This window comes from Temnothorax americanus, unplaced genomic scaffold, assembly GCF_048541705.1.
Source record: "Temnothorax americanus isolate GAGA-0224 unplaced genomic scaffold, ASM4854170v1 Scaffold17, whole genome shotgun sequence".
Classification (NCBI taxonomy): Eukaryota; Metazoa; Arthropoda; class Insecta; order Hymenoptera; family Formicidae; genus Temnothorax; species Temnothorax americanus.
In genome coordinates this window covers 1,967,080-1,988,765 of record NW_027509307.1, presented here as the reverse complement: position 1 = coordinate 1,988,765, position 21,686 = coordinate 1,967,080, and the positions used below count along the sequence as shown (strand labels likewise).

The window sequence follows — 21,686 nt, the reverse complement described above, 5'->3', positions numbered from 1 at the left end:
CAAAAAGAAACCACACAACTGTGCGAAAATCGTAATTTGTGTCCTTTCATGATTATAAATGTAGTACATTGTATCATCGCACTTGAACGTTTATGCTGTATACACATAGAATGTATACTATCTTTATATTTTCATTATTAGTATTCATGATAGTTGAGTTAAGAATTATGCACATTATATACATTATACTGTGAGTGTGTATGTGTGTATAATTATTTTACAAGATCTCTAAATTAGCAAGCATTTTATGTCAAGATGCAGATAAATCATATCATTCATTCAAAAAAGATATGTCTATCTGTATATGTCTAACTGCTGCAGTTTTATAATCCTACTCAGAACATGCAAAGTTTTTCGTTATATATTACGATCAAATAAACTTATCAATCACGAGAAGTTCGGTTCCTTAAAAAAAGTGTTAATTCATCATCATGTTTTGTTTATCTGTTTATTGTCAGATTCCCCTGAAAAATATAATTTTGGCTTGGATATAAGTGAACTGAAATGCGCGAATAAATAATTCTGATAAAGTTTCGGAACAAAAGCTATCTTTGAATATATATAATAATCGTTTTAATACTTTATTCTGGCACAGGATGTTTATAACGAATATATGGCACCGTATTTTAAGATGATGTTGGATCTATATCTCATATCCTCCTTTTAGAACTGTAATAAATTGCCTTCAGCGGAATATTAATTTTATATTGGATTTTAAGCGACACGAGAAGCTGTCACTGCTTTTTTGTCAATACTTGTCCGCGCTATGGACGTAGTTTTCGAGATTTAAGAGAGAAAGAGAGAGAGAAAGAGAGAGCGAGAGAGGAGAAATCGAGATTCAAGATATCGGGGATCGATTGGAAGAATTGCTCCCGACGTTTTGAAGCGGTTATATCGAGAATATCTGGTTGAAAAATTGAAGAGCTATTGTAGATCTATGGCGATGGTTTTCGTATGAAGTGGATTCCATGAAAGAGAAAAAAATATTTCAAAGAAAGATTGCGAAGATGAAGTCGATTCGGACGTGGAATGATACTGGGTGAAAGAATAACTATACGATTGTATTTTTATCGAAATTTATCACACTGAGCTTTTGATTGATTTTGATATGACACGTAATATACCAGCAATACATCCAAATGAGAATCAGAATGAACAGTGTCATCTATAATACATAAAATCATTATACGTAGATTTGTATTTACATTTGTATTAGGCATAAATAGCAGTATCAGCTTGATGTAAGTTCCAATGTCATTTAATTAGTCACAAATTTTTAATTAATATCTTATAGAAAATATATAATATGAATTTTTAAATAAATTTCTCATTATATGCACATATATTAATGACAGTTTTCGTGTTAGTTAAAATATAAAGTTAAGTTAAAAGAATGTAAGTAATAAAAACGAGATAAGGTACTGGCTCACAAAATTTTTTAGAAAACAAAACAATTAGCGAAATTTGATGCTTTTGATGTTTCATCTTATTTTGTGTAATAAATAATAAAATTTTGTTATAAATGTTAAAATTCCAATGCAGAATATAACAGGAACTTTAAGAAATTATAATTCTTAGGCACACACACACACACAGTAGATAGTTTGTTTTCAAACTCTGGCCTTATTTCCCTCTGCGAATGCTTAATATTTTAATCGAAATATTCCTCTCTCTCTCTCTCTCTCTCTCTCTCTCCCCTCGAGATTGGGCTATACCGATTCAAACTGATTTAATTCCATTGAATATGCGATATTCCAATTTAACCCCTCAGGCATGACTTTCTCGACGTTTCCATTTTAAGTGGTCGACTCATGCATCATATACGCTAAGGTCTTAATACGTACCCAACCCTAACGTGATTGCACGACTGGCACGATCTTGAAAACGCTATTTACCGACGTATTATAGTCGCAGTCACACACCGTCGATATGTTTAAAGTTCGACGTTTTCGCGCTTGCAGAAATTACGTGTCAGTTTACGCGCGGCAATAAAAGTAAGTAACTACTTTCGAGTATTGAGCACGTAATAGCGTATAGTAGCAACGATATTACACATTATCAAAAATTTTGCAGGAATTTTCCTTTAAGCTTTCACCGACTAACAATCCATATTACGATATTGCGGATCAAACAAGAATTTGGCTGACAAGAAAATATCCAAATTCGCTGGTTCTGTCAGGTCACTTTCGCTCTTCGTAAATGATCCGTGATTTATGATCCCTCGGACGTGCCTGGTCGAAGATCCGCCATTACGGAAACAGCCTGTAGTTCTAGATTCGGCTCATTAGGCAGCTGATTACGTGGACGTGCCTAAATCGAAGTTCTATATACGTCAGGTCAATGGCGGCTCCGGCGTATTCCCCGTGAAACTTTATTCTTATCTAGCGGGAACCACTTGGCGATCGAATAACTAGATTTATCGCGCGAATCTAGTAACTTTTTACTTCACTGAATTTCCGATAACTCGCCGCTCCCGAGAGCCGGGAGATGAAAGATCAACAAGAAATTCGGGGGTAAACTCGAAATTTTCTACCGACCGCGTTGGAGTCCGGACGCGTTAGTTCCGACCTTAAGTAAAAAAAAAGGTGCAGAACACTGAAATGAGAAGGGGGAAAAAAAGGAAGGACGAGATGGCTTTAGATCTCCGCAATATCTCCTTGCTCTTTCCTTCTCCCGAAAGGGAAGTTTCCACTTTTCTCCGTTTTATGGCGGATGGAATCTCCAGTGGTCGACGAGAGAACTCGAATGTACGTATCTCGTGCCCCCTTAAATAACGCGGGTACTTGAAGTTTCGTTGGCACCGGTCACCCTAGCAGTGCGCCAATATTCGTCCCGACTAAATTCATGGTAGCGGGTACTAAGTGGACACTGGCTTGTCCCCGTGGCCATTCTCCTTTTTCTTATTCTCGGACATCCGTGGATATTTGAATAATCAATGCTCGAACTGACGCTGCATTTGTAACTTTCTAGTGGTTTATGTAAATCAGGGCGAACTGAGCGGAATGGATGGTTTCTTGGTTCCCCTCGCACAAATACTTTGTTCGTTTCCTATTTGGATTATTGTTGCATTCTCCACAACGTCACAAAAATGAATTTGTATTTAAGCCATTTGTTCGTGTTAAGTTCGTGCCTGAATATATGTCTAGCGATATTAGATTCTTAAAAAAAATTATGCAAGTAAAAATTGCAAGAGTAAAGTACGTAGTTTCATATGATATATATATATATATATATATATATATATATATGTAAATTTAATTTCACAATTAATTTTTTATGTATTTATCACTCTTTTTTTATATTTACCTTACATTGTTAAATCATATTTGCGTGTTTACTCAATTATCTATACATGTAATTTTAAATTAATAAACAGATATTGTTAGAATCTTTTCCCAACAAGTTAAGTTACATTAGCGGAGAACACACGAGAGGGAAAATATTGAATGAAAAACTGTGCACGTATATAGAGGTGCACATAAACTAAGAAAAATTGCATGTAGTACAAAAAAGTAATGAAATGCGAAATATGCGAAGTATAAATGGGGGTATTATGGACAAAATTTGATGGAGAAACGTTGTGCATACAATCACCGACTTCCATTTTTCTTATAAGAAATCTGAGCACTGATTCACTCGGATGATAATAACCAAATTACATAAAAATATCGATAAAAATGAAAAATTAAATAACGAGAGATATGAAAAATAGAGCGAAAAGAGTGAAGGAAGATTCAATTTTCTTTTACCTTGCTCACTGTACAATTCCCCTCTCATTCTCTTCTTGCCGTACCTTTCTCTTTGTTGTATTCCTTTAATACCCCTCTCATTCAATTTAGAATATTTCAAGTCCGATAAGACTTTTCAAACAAGGGGAAGTATACGAGCATGCATATTAAAGCCAATGTATACAAATTGTATTGTAAAACGTTACGACATAAAAAAATACTTTTAACAATATTAGAACGACGTTACTACATACGCATATACGTGCATATGTCCCGAGGTGCGCACTCTCTCGGTATACATGTATGTACGTACATAAAAGACCATCATACAAGTCTACCAATTTAGTTGAATACCACTAGTTATACTATATAAACAGCAGTTCACTCGCTCGTAATTTTCAAACAGATAACAGGAAACATTTTTGACAACGAAACACGAATATAGAAACACTTATTTACGAATAAAAATTATGGAATTTATTTCAATGTACGCGAATGATATTGATAATGCTACGTTTATTATTGTTTCATTCTAAGCGCTTATTAATGTGATACGATGTGTTAAAAAAAAAGGTGGACGAAAGAGAGAACGGCTGTGTACATACGAAGAAAAATTGGAGCGATAAAATATTACTTTAAATCAACATGTAATTAGTGTCGAAATGACAGCTGCTCTATATTCCCCCGGTTGATCTATCGTAATATTTTACAGCTGCAGTGATATATAGCAGTGCTGATATTTTTCTCCACGCAACAATGTATACAAGTATGAAGAGTGAAAGTGGAAAGATAAGAGAATGATTAATAATTATAATAGTAATAAATACAACATAGATAAGTAAATATAATAATAATGTTAAAGGTATTTGAAAGGTTGCAAAGTATAATTATTTAAAAAGAGGTAAAGAAGTAAGAAAAAAGTATGAAACATATTTTTAATAAAGGGTAAATTAGATAACGTTCGTAGCTAACTTGCTTTGATTGTAGTACACTTACACACTTGTCTATGTTCACACCACCTCTCTCTTTCTCTTTCTCTCTTTTCTTTGCTACTGGCCTTAACTCCTCACGTATCATCATCCTCCTGCAAAATATCCGTGTTAAAACGACACGTGCAAAAAAAATGACGTAGCGACGATTCGTATGGAATATATTCCTATATAGAATTTGATTATGATTGATTGAGTGTCACGATAATTATCTGCGATATTTGCAGTAAACAGTCTTGCACGCAATAATTGTTAGTTAACCATTCATCGACAGTATTCTGATAATTGGTTGATCTTTGTTTTTACGTAATGCATATTATGTTAAAAGGATTTCTAAGTTCTCTCGATGTTTAATCTTTCAAATAAGTATTTTGTTGCATTGGGGACGTTAGAAAAAATATTGAGAGATTTAGTAGAGGTCTTGTTCAATGATAAATGAGCCAAACCGGGTTGACGTTAAATTTGTACGCCGAAGAATTCGATATAGGTATTAGTCAAGCGTAAATTCGCGATACAATAAGGTATATGAAGAACGGCGGAGCAAATGCTTTCGATCATGAGGGCTTTGTACAAATGTGCTACATTAAATGAAGTCTACGTTTGAATGGATTTTCCCCTTTCTTCTTATCCCACTCGCTTACCATTGTGAGGATAGTTTGTACATCCTTATGCCGCTACGGCACTAACGACAATTTAATGGATCTCCTCATAATGACAAAAACTGGGTATTTCCTGACCAGTTTCTCCTATCTCTCAAGATTACGCTATAAACTGTACGATGCGTTTTTTTATGGATAGTATAACCGTATATCGACGCACGATGAGATTGCGTGTAAGTTATAACTTTTACTATCTGCTTAAACGTATAGCGTTATAATGATATTACTTTCAATTAAGTTTTAATTAAATTAAACTCTAATTAAAGCTAATTAAATTAATTTCGAGTTTACGTGCTCGTACATCACAAATATTTTGTATATTCTAATATTGTCAATACATTTATTTTAAATCACATTATTTTACATTTATGTTTTATTATTGTTTTATGTTTATAATAGATATTATCATTAAGGATTTGAGGCAAACCAATTAAAATTTGTCTTTATGAATTACATAATAAATATTTAGAAATACAATTATATAATTATTATTATTTTTACTTCAAGCTACTTACATATTATTAGTTATCAAATTACATAAAAATCATATAAGAAAAAAATCAAGAGTCAAACAAATTATAGAGATCATGCAAAGGTAATATTAAGTTCTTCATATTCGGAATATTGCATAGATTCGCACAAATCAAAGTTTCACGAAGACGCATGATGCAAATACATTTGTTGCAAGGGCATATACCACGTTAAAGTCTATATCTTCAAGTACACTCTAACAGTAAACACAGACGCGTGTGTTTTCCGCAGGGATATTATCGGGACTAATAAACCTGCGAGCTAAACCGCGGCTGCCATACAAGAAAGCTGAGTAACCGTGGCCGTTAAAGTTTCCGTATAATCTTGGGATAGGCGGTTTCGTTCCGAGAACAGCTTTACTTCAAACCCCATGCTCACACTGAAGTTTGAGCAGCATCCAAATTTATGCAAAATGGTTACTTGCTTATTATATATGGCTCTTGTTTTGTACTTCCTATATTTTTTATCACAATTATTGTGCACATAATTGTGTCACTACCTTTCCCGGTTTACATAAATTTTCATTTGTATTATCATGCAATTTAAATAATATAATTAATAAAACTTCTAAATTAATTTGTATATTTGACGATCTTGTTTCTTTTAATATAATTAATAAAAGTTATTCGAGTTTTACTTTTTTTGTGTTTTACTCTGTATTCAATTGTACAATATAAATTCATTGTAATTTGTGACGATTTAATATATTTTGTTTCGAGAACTGAGAAGCATTATTGAACAGTTTAGATATATTGTTCGATCTTATTTTATATATTATTTTTTATATTCTTTGTTTCAAGATAATATCGTAGCCGAATAGTTATGTGACATACATTTTTATTTAAAAAAAATGTATATATATATATATATATATATAAGTTCTGATAAATATAAAATATACAAAATAAGAGTGATTATAATCATATTGTTCGTATGCAATTTATATAATATTAAATGGGAATTTTTTCAGCTAAAATAACTTCAGCTAAAATAAAAAAATCAGACCGTCTTTAGCGACGAAATACGGATTTCTAATCGAGATGTTTTCGTCGTATTCAATCACTGTGATATTCGACGCTCGAGTTAGTTTCTAGAATCAAGTCTAGCTGGTGCTTCCCTCCTCTGGTTCGTTCTCTCGTTCTCTCCGAGTCGGGCCAAGCCAAGATTTGTAGTCGCCGCATAAATTCGAGCTTTCTCCCTTCTCAGACTTGTCCTAATAGATTGGCGGCCCCGATAAAGACGTCCAATACGTACGTGTGTATTTAGACACTGCTTGGTTTCTGCATTAATAACGCCTGATTCGAATCAATTCGTCTTAATCATCATTTTATTGCTAAACATTTGTGGAAGCCTGTTGGTACGCGTAATAAATCGCGGTTTATGATATCGCTCATCCGGAATCGTGCAATTAGAAGTGTGGAATGTGTATAGTCTTGATACATAGACCGCCGCTATACGTATAGCTACGATGTGTGGTATTGAAGATGAAAGCGGTTTTGCGTCTTTCAACCGAGATAACGCTTGTAATTAATATGCGGCAATCTAACGGGTCAACAATTTCATTAAATTTTCTTTAGAACGCTTACGTATATTTGCGTTGCACGAGCACGAATAAGAGAGGCGGAATTCGATATCTTTTTACCGTACATTTTTTTGCGAATTACTTTCCTAATACTTGATCAATCAGTCGCGAATCATCCTATTAGGTGAACCGTCTCGATAATCTCCCACGTGGATTTTTTGCGAGGATCGAGGACCGAATGTATAAACGGTGCAAGGAACACAATCGAAGCTAAGCAGACGCAAAGGTGAGCTGTTTTAGATTAAGCCGGATGTAAAAAAAAAAGAAAGAGAAAGAGAGAGAGATATGGGGAGGAGACGAGGATAGAGACAGATCCGGACCGAGAGAGAAACTGATCCGAACGTTTAAAGAGCTACGGGGGTGTTCAACAGCGTTCCGCACTCGACGACGAAATGGTCTCCCACCTCGCCGAAACGGGAAAACCAATCCTCTCTCTGCACCTTCGTTCGCCTTTCGCCTATGTGCCTATATTACCTTCGATCCGCATCTCTGCCAGCCCTCGCCACCCTCCGCAGACGGCACCCGCCGCCGCCGCCTCCGTTACCACCGATCCAGCCGACCCCTTGCCGCACACCTCCATTCGTCCTCGACCCTCTAAACTCGACGTGTTCGGCACCTCCTCCGTTCCCGAACCTGATCCCGCCAAACTGTGCAGTATGTTCGCAGCAGGCGGCAGCCCTCAGGAATTTCATTTTGTGTGCGAGGCTAATTATACGCCGAGCTTTTACATACGAGACTGTCGCTATTTTACTATGGGTCAGCATGGTGCATGGCTTTCCAAGTTGCGCGCTGTTCGTACCGCTATTCCTTCATAAAAATCACTATGATCCGTATACAGTGCTCCAATTGCACTGTATATACTAGAGGAAGCAATAGGAGACAATTATATGAACGAAAGCGTGCACGTAACGAATTTCGTAAACAGGCATAGAAGTTTGTAATGATACATCGCGATCGCTTTTCTTTACAATACAAAATTAAGACAGAAAAAATATGTAATAAGGGGAAGATTTCAATTCAAGAATATTACGATCTATTTCAACGCGATCTTATCGTCTTGTCGAAGCGAGACTGAGGAAGGAGAATATTGTATCCGAATATAGCATTACACGAGCGAGATACGTGTGCACTTACAGGATTACGCGCAAGGATTTCGGCCAGCTATAGTGAGATTCATACTGTCGTGAACGTATGTTCGTGTACGTTACGCAAATTGTCATATTCATCGCGAGCTCGGAACTGGAAGACCGTGTCGCCGAGATGCTCGTAAAAACACGTTAACCAGACAACTGTATTACTGTTAGATTGGTCTTGGTTCCGAGGTGCTGATAGTAGTGATTGCTTGGTCGCGGAGGAATCGGGGTTGGGTTAGTGGTTGCAGCGGTGACTCGCTCGGCAACTACTCACGAGTTACTACTACAAACATTGGGTCTCTTTCTCACTCTTTTTCCTGTGTGCTCGGTCTCCGGCGATTTATCTTTCCATGCGGGTTCTCGCACCTACGTCGCTCATCCCTTTCTAAAATCACCGCCTTATCCGCTCTCGCGCTTGTCTACCATCATTTACTTTCGACCACTTTCACGATTAAATGGCCGCGAAATTGCGACTGTTTTACGTGAGCTGGATAGTCTAGTCCGCGGTAGCTTTACCGTGGCGGATTTTGAGAGAAAAATGTTGAGATGACTCTGAAATTCCGGCGAATTTCTCGTGTTTCCATCTAATCAATTATTTTACATTATTACTCATAACATATGAATAACGAAAGAAATATATGAAGGAGACTGTATTAGATTTCCCTTTTCTTCATGCACTCTTATCTAACGTGTTTATTTTATATATATATATATAGGTATGTACTGGAAAGCTATTGGATAACACATTGTTTTTTTATATTAAATATATGAAGGTAGTAAATCGCTATATGTCATGCACAAATGTTGATACAAGCCTACGTATTTTTAACTTCGGTTTTAATATCAACATATATAATTTTTTAATCTAGACCGGGCTCTCTTCCCCTATTGTTTGTCCTTCCAATTTCTGCTTTGTCATAGTGCTATATTTCACATGTGTTTGCCGTAATAATTTTCCCTGGTCGATTCATATGTAAAAACGTACACGCTCGCTTCATGCATTTGTGCCCTTTGAAAGTGATGTATGATCTTGATTGGCCGAATCGTTCTGAAGTAGACGTCGTCGAGAGGACAAACGAGCGCCGATTTACATCGGAAATCCGGAGGCGAAATTGCGCGAGGACGAAGTAGGTTTATCGGCACGATTTGTATAATCGTCAAAGTTTTTGGGATTGAAGCAGGGCATACGCGTACACCGTTTCTTGAGTAAACTCGATCGATCTCGAGCTACGGAAATCTAATTTTACCAAGATACCGTCACTTTTGTTTGCTGACTGTCGGTAATGTAAATGCGTATAAGAAATTTTTATTTATTTTTTTTATCAAAATGTATCTTTAATTTAATCATTTATTTGTTTGAATTCCTACATAAAATAACAAAAATTAAAAGAAAAATGTTTTAAATCGAGGATTTTACCGTACATTTTGGTCGCTCACTCAGCAAAGAGATAATCTGCCAGCGGTTATATATATTTCATCATTTATATGTATGATTTAAAAATCACAATTAACCATTCAGATAAGTCTCTACATATGTATATTGTAACATAACGCACTTCACAATATAATGTTATTTGAATAATAGTATTGAAATATCTTTAATATTCTAGTAAAATGAATTTATGGAAAAACAAGCAATGCATCTTTTATTGTGCATTATAATAACGCGCAACATTTATAATTGATTGTCACGTTGTATTTTATAAGTCAAATAAAATAATTTACATTATTTTGAATAACATTATACATGGAGTTATAAATACAACTTCAATAATAATAAAAATGCTTTTTTATTTATTACACGTCTTTTGTTTCTCTAAAAGTGTCTTATATAATTTGCTTTTATTTACTCCGGTATTTAAATATGCCAGTATAATTAACCAAGTGAAATATTTAAACAGAGGAGTTTGTACTGAAAACTAACACAGCCATTATTATTCCCGGGACAATCATCGATATTAATTTCCGCATGCGTTCTGGCTTACTGTGCTAAACGGCTCAGTCGATGCTATTCGATTGAAACAAAATCGTATTTTAATGTGCATTATATTTGCGCTAATATTTATTTCAACTTAAAAATCCACACTTCCCTGAGTCGCGTTTTCATTATTCGAACGAATTTCGAAACGCACGGATAAATCAATACGACAGAGTGTTCCGAATAGCTCTGAATTGCGGACGTGCAATAGGAAAGACCAAGTGTTTTAACGACCAAATGGATCTTGCAACGACTGACTGCTGTTAGTACACACAGCCAAGAAAAGATGCACGACCAGGATACGTTGCCTCTTGTGCGAAATACATCTCAAGTGTGGGTACTCCTCAGAACAATACCTACGGGATTCAGTGTAACATCCACAGTCTGGCTCGGAACATTACCTCTTTCGAAACGGGTCACTGAGAACGAACTCGGAGCAATTATAGTGACGACGAAAGATGAAGTCGTTTTCATCGACTTTTAATGTTTTCTGATCAATAACTGTTAAAGACGTAAGCTTATTGCGTAAGTTGAAAAATACAGAAAACAAACATAGCACTAATAATATTTGCATAATTATATATAAAATCGATCTTTTTGACTTTTGTGGCGAAATAACGTTATTAATACTTTATACAGACGTAGAAAGGCTTTTTTAATATCATAAACTGAAAGGAAATCGAAAGCAGTTTAAATTTAAATTTCGTACTTCAAATGCTATAAAAAAATGTCGATTCTAATAACAAGTGTATTAAGATATATAAGATTTGGTAGAGATTATCGTATCTATTATAGTTGACAATATGTCTTTATTCGTTTGTGATTTTTCTCGTCGAATCTCGTGGTTCGTAAGAAAAACGAAAAAAGAATCGGAAAAAGGAAAAGAAAGAAAAGCGTGTCAAGGCTTTAAACCAACGCTAAGGGTCCCAACCTCGCCATGGATCAACTGTAAATGACAAAGCCTCCAATTTCCGTCAATTTATACAAAATACACGGTAGAAGTGCCTTGTCTATTTCTTAAACTTTTACGAGATATATCGCTTTTTTCTATATTGACTAGTCGTATTGCGACGTAAAAGGCTGCGTTCTTAATTCATATCACGCGCGGATTTCGTATTCTGTCCGAAAGTTTCACATCTCGCCGCATTATCGAGTCAGGAAGTCAGAGTGACCCGGAGATACTGGGGCAGAAGAAATTGCGGCTCATCTGTACGAGAGGCTCGCAGCGTTGTGGGCATCCTTCGATTAGTTAAATCGTGCGAGTAATATAAAAAAAAACCGATTTAGCACGTATGATAATCTTGCCAACGAGAAATAGGACAAGAAACGTAATACTCGTGCAAAATACATAATTAATTAATCTTGTTTGTAATTATGACCATTAGCAATTTGAAAGGACCGTAAATTGCCATCATGCATATATGATTATTAAACCAGAGAACAGCTACTATTACTCACAACCTTTAATCAAAATGACGATGTTTAACATCGCGATGTTATGATAATACGTTGTGTCACGATAATTAATATACACCATATCTGAACGGATAAACAAGATATTTAGGATGTACATCTATGCAGCTCATATATGATAATGGTGCATATGCATGATGGATATGCTCTGGTTAGTTGGACAATTTGTAGTCGTTGTTTAAAATGTAAAAATTTACCAATCGATTATGGAAAACCATGTTTATTAATCTAAATTAATATAGAATTGGGGCAATAACATGGCCAAACTTTCGAGCAGATCAAACTTTCATATGTGATTACTAATTTATATCAATATTCATCTATAAACTCAGTTATGATAGAAGTTTAGCCAATTCGATCACGATAGAATCTGGCTGTTAACAAACAAGTTCTATTGAATATTTGAAGGATATTATTATATATGAAAAAATGAGCTTAAAAATTGTATAGGGAATGTATAAATCCATTTTAACTGATGGCTCTCTGTATTTGCTGCCTATAAAATGTGCTCTACGAGATTCGGCGTATTATCGCATTCAATCCTCCGAATCAATTATGATGGCAATCGGGCATGATCAAATTTGCCAGTCTATGTTTAGTTATTACCAGCATTGCCCGGTGTCATATCCATGAAATACGATGATAAGATCCATTTCCATCATGTTATGGTTGTGTCAAGGTCTTTAGACTCAGCAAATTGCGTTACGTGAAGTTTGATGGATAATCCCGGACGACATGATACTAATCACGTTACCGGTTTGATATCAAAGTCAATTGGTTCTCTGCGTTCGTGCAGGAAAGATGTATCTGCGTCGCGGTCGATCGCAAAGAGTGCGATAATGCTTTGAAACGGGATATACACGCGCGTCCTATGGCTCGTTTCCTAAGGGATATAAACTTCCCGTTCCCCGGCAATTCCAACCAATTTACTATTCATGCTGCTTCAATGTACGCCCAGCCGCGGGCTGTTGTGATACGGGCAGCCAATCAAAAACTCTCGTCGGAACAACCGACCGGCTGGCCGTCGATGCAACAAGCAGAAACCTCTACTCACAGCCTAAAGCGAGGATGGACGATCGGAAAATACAGGAGGAAACGATATACAGGAAGAAGAAAGAGAGTGGGATGAGTAAGAGGACGTACGGAACGTATACTGAGCGATTGTTGGTTGGTAGTTTCGTTTGTTGACGTTTCATCCAGCTTCTGTAGTGTTGCGCATACATGCGTTTATACAACAATGTACACTTAACATGGCGTACCACCCAGGGGAGGATAGAGAAGAGTACTTGACTCGCCCCTTGAGCTATAAAAGTAATTATCGGCGGTTAACGATTTTTAACGTACACGGCTACACCAGGCGATCGCCAGGTTCTCGTTGGATGCAGATTTAAATCACGTGGGATAGATCGTGGCGGATAGATCGCGAATAGGTCGCGAGGAGAAAATCACAAACGTGGGGCACCTTTAATTGAATTGCCCTTTGATTTTCGCGCGGCTTCATCATACCGTGACACTTTGAAACGGCTAACCAATAGAATATCAGTCGTGGCATATGATGTCATTTCTCTCATTCTTCGATAATTGATAAAAAGATTCACTGCTGGGACATCGTTTTGTATCGTGGTTGCCAACTAAAGGAAATCATTCAGCTTTTATCGTGCTTTATTAGACGTTACGCTACCGCAATAAATATAATTTATGTTGATTTAAAATAATCTCTTCTCGAATAGTTTTTCGTCAAGGAATGTGAAACATTCAAGACAGAATCTTCCCTTGTCTGTAACCAAAAGCCATCCGTATTCGCCATCCAACGGCGAATACGGTCTCACTCCGAGCCGAGTTGAGTTTAAAATCACCGTGTAATTTATTACAGAGTATAGTCAAGCACTCCACGAGGACTCGTCGAGTTGTTGGAGATTTCTGTCTGAACTCGGCTTCTCTCGATCATGAGAAAAGCGTCGTGACAACAGCCTCGTAATAGAAACTCGACGAGTGGCAACGTGTTAGGGTCCGCAGGGCGATAAGAGGCATCCCTTCTCCTATTTAAGGTCGTAAGGCAAGCGATAGATGAAGGTGAATTTAAAGGGGCCGGCCAACCTCGCGTCTTCTGGCCGCTTTAAATGCGGGACGACCACCTGCAAGTAGACAGTCCGGATCGACCGGTGGCACGCATACGGTGTACGCTAGCTGCACCGCGATGCCGGAGAATGTATCGTAAGCTTCCTATCTAGCACGAGCGTACTTGCGCACTTCAGTGCCGGGAAGTGTGCCGTATGTATTTCCAACAAGACTCGACGCTTAACCCACGCAAACGGACTGCGTTGCTTATTCAATGTCTGCACGTCGACCACCCGTCAACCTTGATGGACTAGCCTTCCGATGCGTTAAAATTGCGTTAGATACGACGATATCGCTCACAATGCCCAGGCGTTCGTGATAAACGTGACGATTCCGCGCTGTTGCTCTAACAACGTTTGAAATAACGAGGTATGAACGTTAGATGGATATTTACGCAACGTAATATGATATCGATGCGCGCATGGTAATTATGCGGATTTCTATTTCACTTGGTTGCACGTTGTGAAGTATCCGTTTTAAATGAGAATGCGCACACAGTTCTACCCCTTTTAAACGTACAGACGAAAATTCCAAGCGTTAATGGAGAATATTTGTAAAATCTGATCGTTGTGGTAAAATCGAGAATAACCGACTATACGCACACTTGGTGCTACACTATTAGGATTCTATCTCGTTTCGTACCTTTATTCGCATTCTCCATTATATGGATGTGTTCAAATAGTGGTGTAAAATCTAATGCGTCCACAAATGTGCATAAGTACAATTGAGATTATAAATGATCGTGCCAGGAATTATAATAGTATTATATTTCGAGTTAGCTGTTATGCACGTTATTGGAAATTGTATTTGTAATATGTATTGGCAATTTATGTTGTGTAACACTCGTGACTATCTTCTATTAATTTGAATTTTAATTAGTAACATTTCTTCCATATTTAGCGAATATATAAAATACTTTATTTATAATAAAAAAAATATTCTTTTGTATAGTTTATAATTATGATGCATGCATACTTAGTCAAAGTTTAGCCAGTACATTTTATTTTGTCTGTTTCTCCTTAGTTACATATATTCTATTACACTCATAATGCAACCTTTTAATGTGTATTATTGAGATATATAAGCTATTCGTTTAGTGTACAGAAATTTTATATGTGTGAACGCAATCATATTTGTGTTATTTAATAACGAGGACAAATAATAATCATATAAAATGGCCATGCGTGATAAAATATATCTCACGTTCAGCATGTGCACTAAGATTTAATAATAAAATGTACTGTAATATGATATGACTATTTTTATGAAATACGTGAATTTTGTATTATTTTATGAAATTTCAATGCATTTCTCTCTGCTTTATTTTATAATTATCTATATTTTTCTCTCGGACATATCATGACGTAACGAATATCTTTACAAAATAAATGTTTCAGCAACAAATGTTGTTTTTTAAAATATAACAAAAATAAATGTTAAATATACTTTTAAACGAAACCAAATCGATTACAATTCTCTAAATTAAAAATTTTATAAAATAAAAAAAAATAGAAAAACGTAAAATTTATTTGAATTGAATATCGCATTTATTGTGATACAACATGTCATCGGGATAATATGTGTACGTCATCGTTTGGTACCTTCGCAAGTCCTGGTTCGACTATGTCCGATGCCGATGGCGATACAAACTTTCGACATTAACCCGTACCCAAGTTTGTCCTTTCACACGCCAACAATCATATTTTTGCCTGACCGCAAAATTATCTAATTGCCATGGCTATAAAATATTGGCCTAGTTGCCGGATAACTTCGGGACTCAGTCAAATTAAATGCTGGCACGATTTAACTATTCCCTAACTTCCTTTTCGCTTCTTTTTCCTTCTTTTATAATGTCATATATATAATAACCAAGAATTTATATAGGTATGTATATAAAAACGTATACACACACAAATGCAATATATATTGCCCATATACTCGATCCTCTTTGTTAAGATTGCATTACACTTTTCATTTATAAGATAAATACAATTGAAATTCAAGCGTTTCTTCTTGCGGCGTATTATATTCATATTCGCGCGCGAGGCAAACAATTTATCTCAATTCCGTTTGTTTATTTGCGTGATGGCTGCCTTGTCGATATTTGTTGAGGTATAACTGAAGTTTCGATACAGTCGCTGTAACGTCTTCTGTTTTGTTGAGATATGCAGATCAGCTCTAGGCACGGTGGTTATGGCGTACCGCGTTTTGGATTTGCAGATGAGAGCTGACGCAATCGTCCGAAACGTTGTTGAAAAGATACCGAAGTATGAAGAGCAGAAAAGTCCGGGGGGGGGGGGTATCATATAAACTCCACCACGTGCATGTAATTCAGCCGAGTAAAACGCTAGCCAATAAACTTGCACTCGGAACTTCTTCTGTTTTCTTTGAATGCATTTCGTGGGCGCGCCTGCGTTGTAGTCTAGGAGGGTTCCGTGCTTCTCGATATTTTTTACGGCGCGTTGTTTTTCTTTTATTGTCCCGCTCGAACTTATTTACCCGTCTAAGCTTTTGATATCATATTTTATCACAGACGAACGAATTCACGCATTGCCTGCTTTTTATATTTCGATATTGCAGTAAATAGTATCGATACACGTCGCTTGATATGCGCCGTGGAACATAATGTACGAAAGAACAGACAAGATCTTTTAATTAAACGTTGTTTTATCTCGTTATTAAGGGATTAATCTCCTTCTTAATGAAAAAAAATTGTTGTAAAGATCTTCGATATATAAAGAAAATGTAGTTTATGATAAAAAAGAAAGAATTTTCGTTGTTTAGAAAAAATACGTACATACATACCTAAATTTAAAGCATTTAAATAAAAATGTTAACGACATATTTATTACAATATAATTATTTGAGAACGGAAAATATTGGTTTTTCTTTAGATAAAATTGAAGAGTGTCAATGCATTGTCAGAAATAATATAATTTAATTAAATTTATGTTGCTTAATTTATCAAAAAAATTACTTTAGAATTATTCTATACATATATCATAGAAATGTTAACATAATGTTATAACATAATATTAAAATGTAATAAAAGTCTTCTTTCTCTTTAATCTAATTGTTACATACTTTTAAATATCTAATTTCAGATTTATCTAACGTCTATTTAAGATTTCTATTATAAAGATCTATTATAAAATTGGTTATGTGTTGCAAGAGTTATGGCGTTTTGTGTGTTGCTAACTTTTCTTGTAAGGCAATTGCAAGAAGTTACTGTTGCTACTAATGCTAGCGAAGCAGGAGCGTGATATTATGCGAAAATGGTGACTTTGAAGTGTGTAATGTCGCACATGTATATGCGTCTTACAAGTTGTATACAATTGGCCATCGACACAATGTAAGAATTTGCTTAAAGCGTGCCAAGTCGTTCACTGAAGTTTGAGAGTTTCGTTAGAGTTTCGTATTATAAGATTGCCAATAAGATTTTGTATTTTTCAATGTGAATAACGTATTTGAAAGTAGTATTTAAACATAAAATAAAATATTATTCATTTTTAATCGGTTAGTTATCGATTAGTTGATTAAAAAGATACAAATTTTTAAAAATATGTTTTAATATATTTGTACAATTGCAGACACGTAAATAAGTAAATATATGGGGTTCTAAATAGATAATAGTTTTAATATTTTATTCGTTGAACAAGCTGTGTCGAAAGCTTCTTAAATATTTTATAATACAGCAAAAACCAGAATAGAAAAGATTTAATATATTTAGAGAGGATCCAAACTTTCCTGTTAATTAAGTTAGTAATCCACTCGTATTTAATATTACTTTAAATAATTTAATATTTTATGTATGCTTAGATTATGTCATATATTTTTGATATTTACTTGCATTTACGCATATATACTAGACACTACAGACGCGCGCTTCGCGCGCGCTATTTGGCTTTAACATTATGCTATACTATTACACTATTAACTTCTTGATACACACAACTATCAAAATATACGATAACAGCTGCAAATAAAGTAAGCGCAGCGAGAGAACCAATCGGCATCGCGAAAAAGAGGCAACAATAATCACCGATATATTCGAGTATCGACTTTGCACGCCTTTTTTAGAGAGGCAAAAAAGGTTTTATAAAATACGAGCGTTTTCTATAAGATACAGTTTTATTGCTTCAAAGAGTTGAAATTAGAGTTTAAATTATTTGTAACAAGATAACCGACATTTTTGGACTATTGTATAATAAATTTGAAAGAAACAAGATGCGAATTTTAGACCTTCATATTATAGAAAATCTTGAAAGTCAAAATGAAAATAAATTTTCGAATTATGTCGGTGTAGCTGCTCATAAAAAATGAGACGGACAATAAGATGTTGAAACCAAGCGCAATCCAGAGTTTTACTGCGAAACTCTACATATAGATTCGGTTAGAAGTAAAAATAAATTACTTTTACGTCTAACAATAAAGTTGAAGGTAAAAGTTATAAATCAATGTAATTTCACGTGATTGCGTTTTTAATCGCGAAAACGTATATCCGCGCTTAAAAACTGTCACGAGGGCTGAATGTTTACAACGCGAGAGAAGGCGAACAAGGTGAACTTCTCTACGAAACTATTATTTTCTCTTATGAGAAATTTAAGGTACGTTCGTCGAGGAATATTAACCACGTAAAGGTGGCCAGCAAGAAAGTACTTTCTGCGAATTTGGCCTATGCAAATACGGGTGAACAATCCGGGTAGGTCGAGTTTGCAAGCCTTCGCCTAGTGAAAAAGTTTGGACGCCCCGCGACGAATACTAATTAAAGACTTGCGGAATGAAATTAGTTAGCCGAGGGGTCGAGGGGGTGGTGACTCTCGAGGATGGACGATGGAGTCCTCGACTCAGCGACGAAGAGCCGCTTATGATAATATAATAATACTTACTTGGGGTCTCGGAGTGCTACCTCCAAGCTCATTATGCGTTTAGTTCATAACTTCAATTGGATTCTTACTATCCCTACCGAGGCAGAGCTTTCATCCGACCGTTGTCTCAAACCATCCTAATTATACAAGTAATTACTATCGCGAAAGAGAACGTTTCAACTCATTCATGGCCGCGATGATGCTGCATAAACAAAGATAGTTTATCCCTTTTGCAATTCAAATATTTTGTTCGAGATATTTGATTAAAATTTATTGTACTTATTATAATTTCCTTGCAATAGAAATACAGTATCATAAATTTCAGAATTTAAACGTTTCTATCATATCACGTATATACCTTTATTCGTCAACATTTTTGATGGCTATAGTTTCTTTTCATTAGAATCGTATTAGGTTACTTCACAATTCGGTGGATTTTGAAATGCGATTTACGACTTACCGTTGGTAAACGCATTTTAGAAGAGAGAAAAGAGAAAAAAGAAAATATTTGTGACCCCCATTGCTACGGGAAATATTCACAAGGTCCATACTGTCGCTCGCCAGGCTTTGAAATCAATCTCAGTACTCTGGGAACATGATAGTACGACGCGAGTAGAACTTCTTCCTTCCTCCACCTCGGTCCATTGAAAAAAGGCTCTTGAGTCCATCTTAAGGTATCGATTAACAAACACTCGAACAGCTAGTGCTGCCTTTGTAGAGCCCGCTTTGCAGAGTAACCGTTCGTGGTAAAGCCGTTTCGAGCTTTCCTGAATGGCACAGTGAAAGCTTTCTGTGCGAACGACTCACCGAGTGTTGCACAAGAGGCGGACCTTTCGAACTCCACAGAATAACGCGACCGTGCGCATCCATTTGTGCGCGGTAGAATTTCGCCGACCTAATCGAATTCCGGTTGCGTCGGCGAAATTTCTGCATTCGCGACCGACGAGCGCGATATTTAATTTAGCAGCGCCGATTTGGTATTCATGACGAGACATGGCTGTGGACGTAAATATAACGCTTTGACGGAGCACTTGGAAATATGTATCGACTCTTTGATTTTCTTTTCCGAAAATTGTACCGCCGCGATATTCTAGTCGTCGGGCTGACTTTGACTCGTCAAAATTGCTTTTAGCTTTTGCCATCGAAGCTTTTGCCACTTGTACTTAACGTACTTTTTATTTTTAGATAAGCATGTGAAATTCTTATAATCTCATTTTCTCATTTTTACGTTCCGATCATTGACAGTACCCGCTTTTGTACATACAAACTCTGTAATATTTATGTTATACAATATTTTGTGAAATTTTAGAAAGTAACACGATAACGCGACAACCTGACAACGCGAAATAAGAAACCTGACAGAAAACTTACTTTATTTAGATGAGAAATTACGTATAAGACATTGAATTATACCTACATTCGTTTGTGGCGATATATATAATTAAATACTTTCACCTGCTATATATCAAGAAAACTATTTATCACGATAGTAATCATGCTCTATGCTACACTCTCTTATGCAACAAAACTTTTGACCGTGGTATGTGAAAGTACTTACCCTCGGATTTAGGTGCGGGAGGTTTGCGAGTGGCCCAATTTGTCCGAATACTTCTGCCACCGAGCCATTGGCCGTTCATGTTGCCGATGGCACTCTCTGCTTCCTGAGAAAAGACAACAGGAAAAATCAATATTTCCTGTCGGAAATTCGAATAGCAAAATTCATCTATTAAAAGCAGAAAAAAAACTATTTTGTTAGTTACTAAACATAGGAGGTTACATAAATTTTGATAGTAATTATGTTGAATTTTATAAACATTTGTTTATAATTTATAATATTTGCTTTGTTAATATTTCTAATCAAGGTTTTATCATTGTCCTATAACCTATAACCTATATCATTATATATTAAAAACATTATATATTAAACGATTTTCATTCTTTTATTTTTTGCAACGTTGGTTTTCGATTTTACAATAAAATATCTTTTTTTACAATGTGCCTTAGTGTGTATCAAATTTTATTTGGTCTTTATGCTATTGCATCGTTTATTAATTTACTTTTTGTGATCAAAACAGTCGTTGATTTTACAAAAAGCTATCAGATGGCAATACAAAATATTTTTGCATATATACCAAACGGTTGTTTTATTTTATAATACACTTTATCGAATGCGTATGAATGGATATGATTGCAGTTATAAATTTACAAAATTCTTGTGTTACAATGCTATATCCTGGAAACACACGCTAAAACATACAAATAAATGGTATATGATACAAAACACAAAAACAAAGAAAATAATCAATGCTTTTGTAAAATTTGTCATGTATTTAACGCGAATTTCCTAAAAAAATTATAAATAATTGTGAAATTATAGAAAAGACATGGACCGTGTGTATTTACGTATTACAGAATGCTTCTAAGGAATTTTACCGAGAGGCGAATGAAAATACGCGTCGTCGCGCAGTGCCTCAGCAAAAGCTCCTTTATTGTCTCTCGCGCAACGTCTATAACAACAATTGCGGAACGTCGCATCGTAAGAACCGCGCGAGACGCGGCGGGAGGATGCTGCCGCATTCACACGCAAAACCGCGGATAAAACCAACAGGTATGTTGACGTCAATATT

At 35.7% G+C, this 21,686-nt stretch overlaps 1 protein-coding gene across 8 annotated transcripts in view; it reads right to left on the bottom strand.

Moving 5' to 3' along the window:
* LOC143895895 (nucleolysin TIAR) overlaps positions 1–21,686 on the bottom strand; it is a 529,366-nt gene that overhangs the window by 26,573 nt on the left and 481,107 nt on the right. For all 8 annotated transcript variants that reach the window (XM_077403351.1, XM_077403356.1, XM_077403354.1 and 5 more), the window contains one exon: positions 20,618–20,720. In XM_077403351.1, coding sequence (XP_077259477.1) covers positions 20,618–20,720 — 103 coding nt within the window. The remainder of the gene's footprint in view (positions 1–20,617; positions 20,721–21,686) is intronic.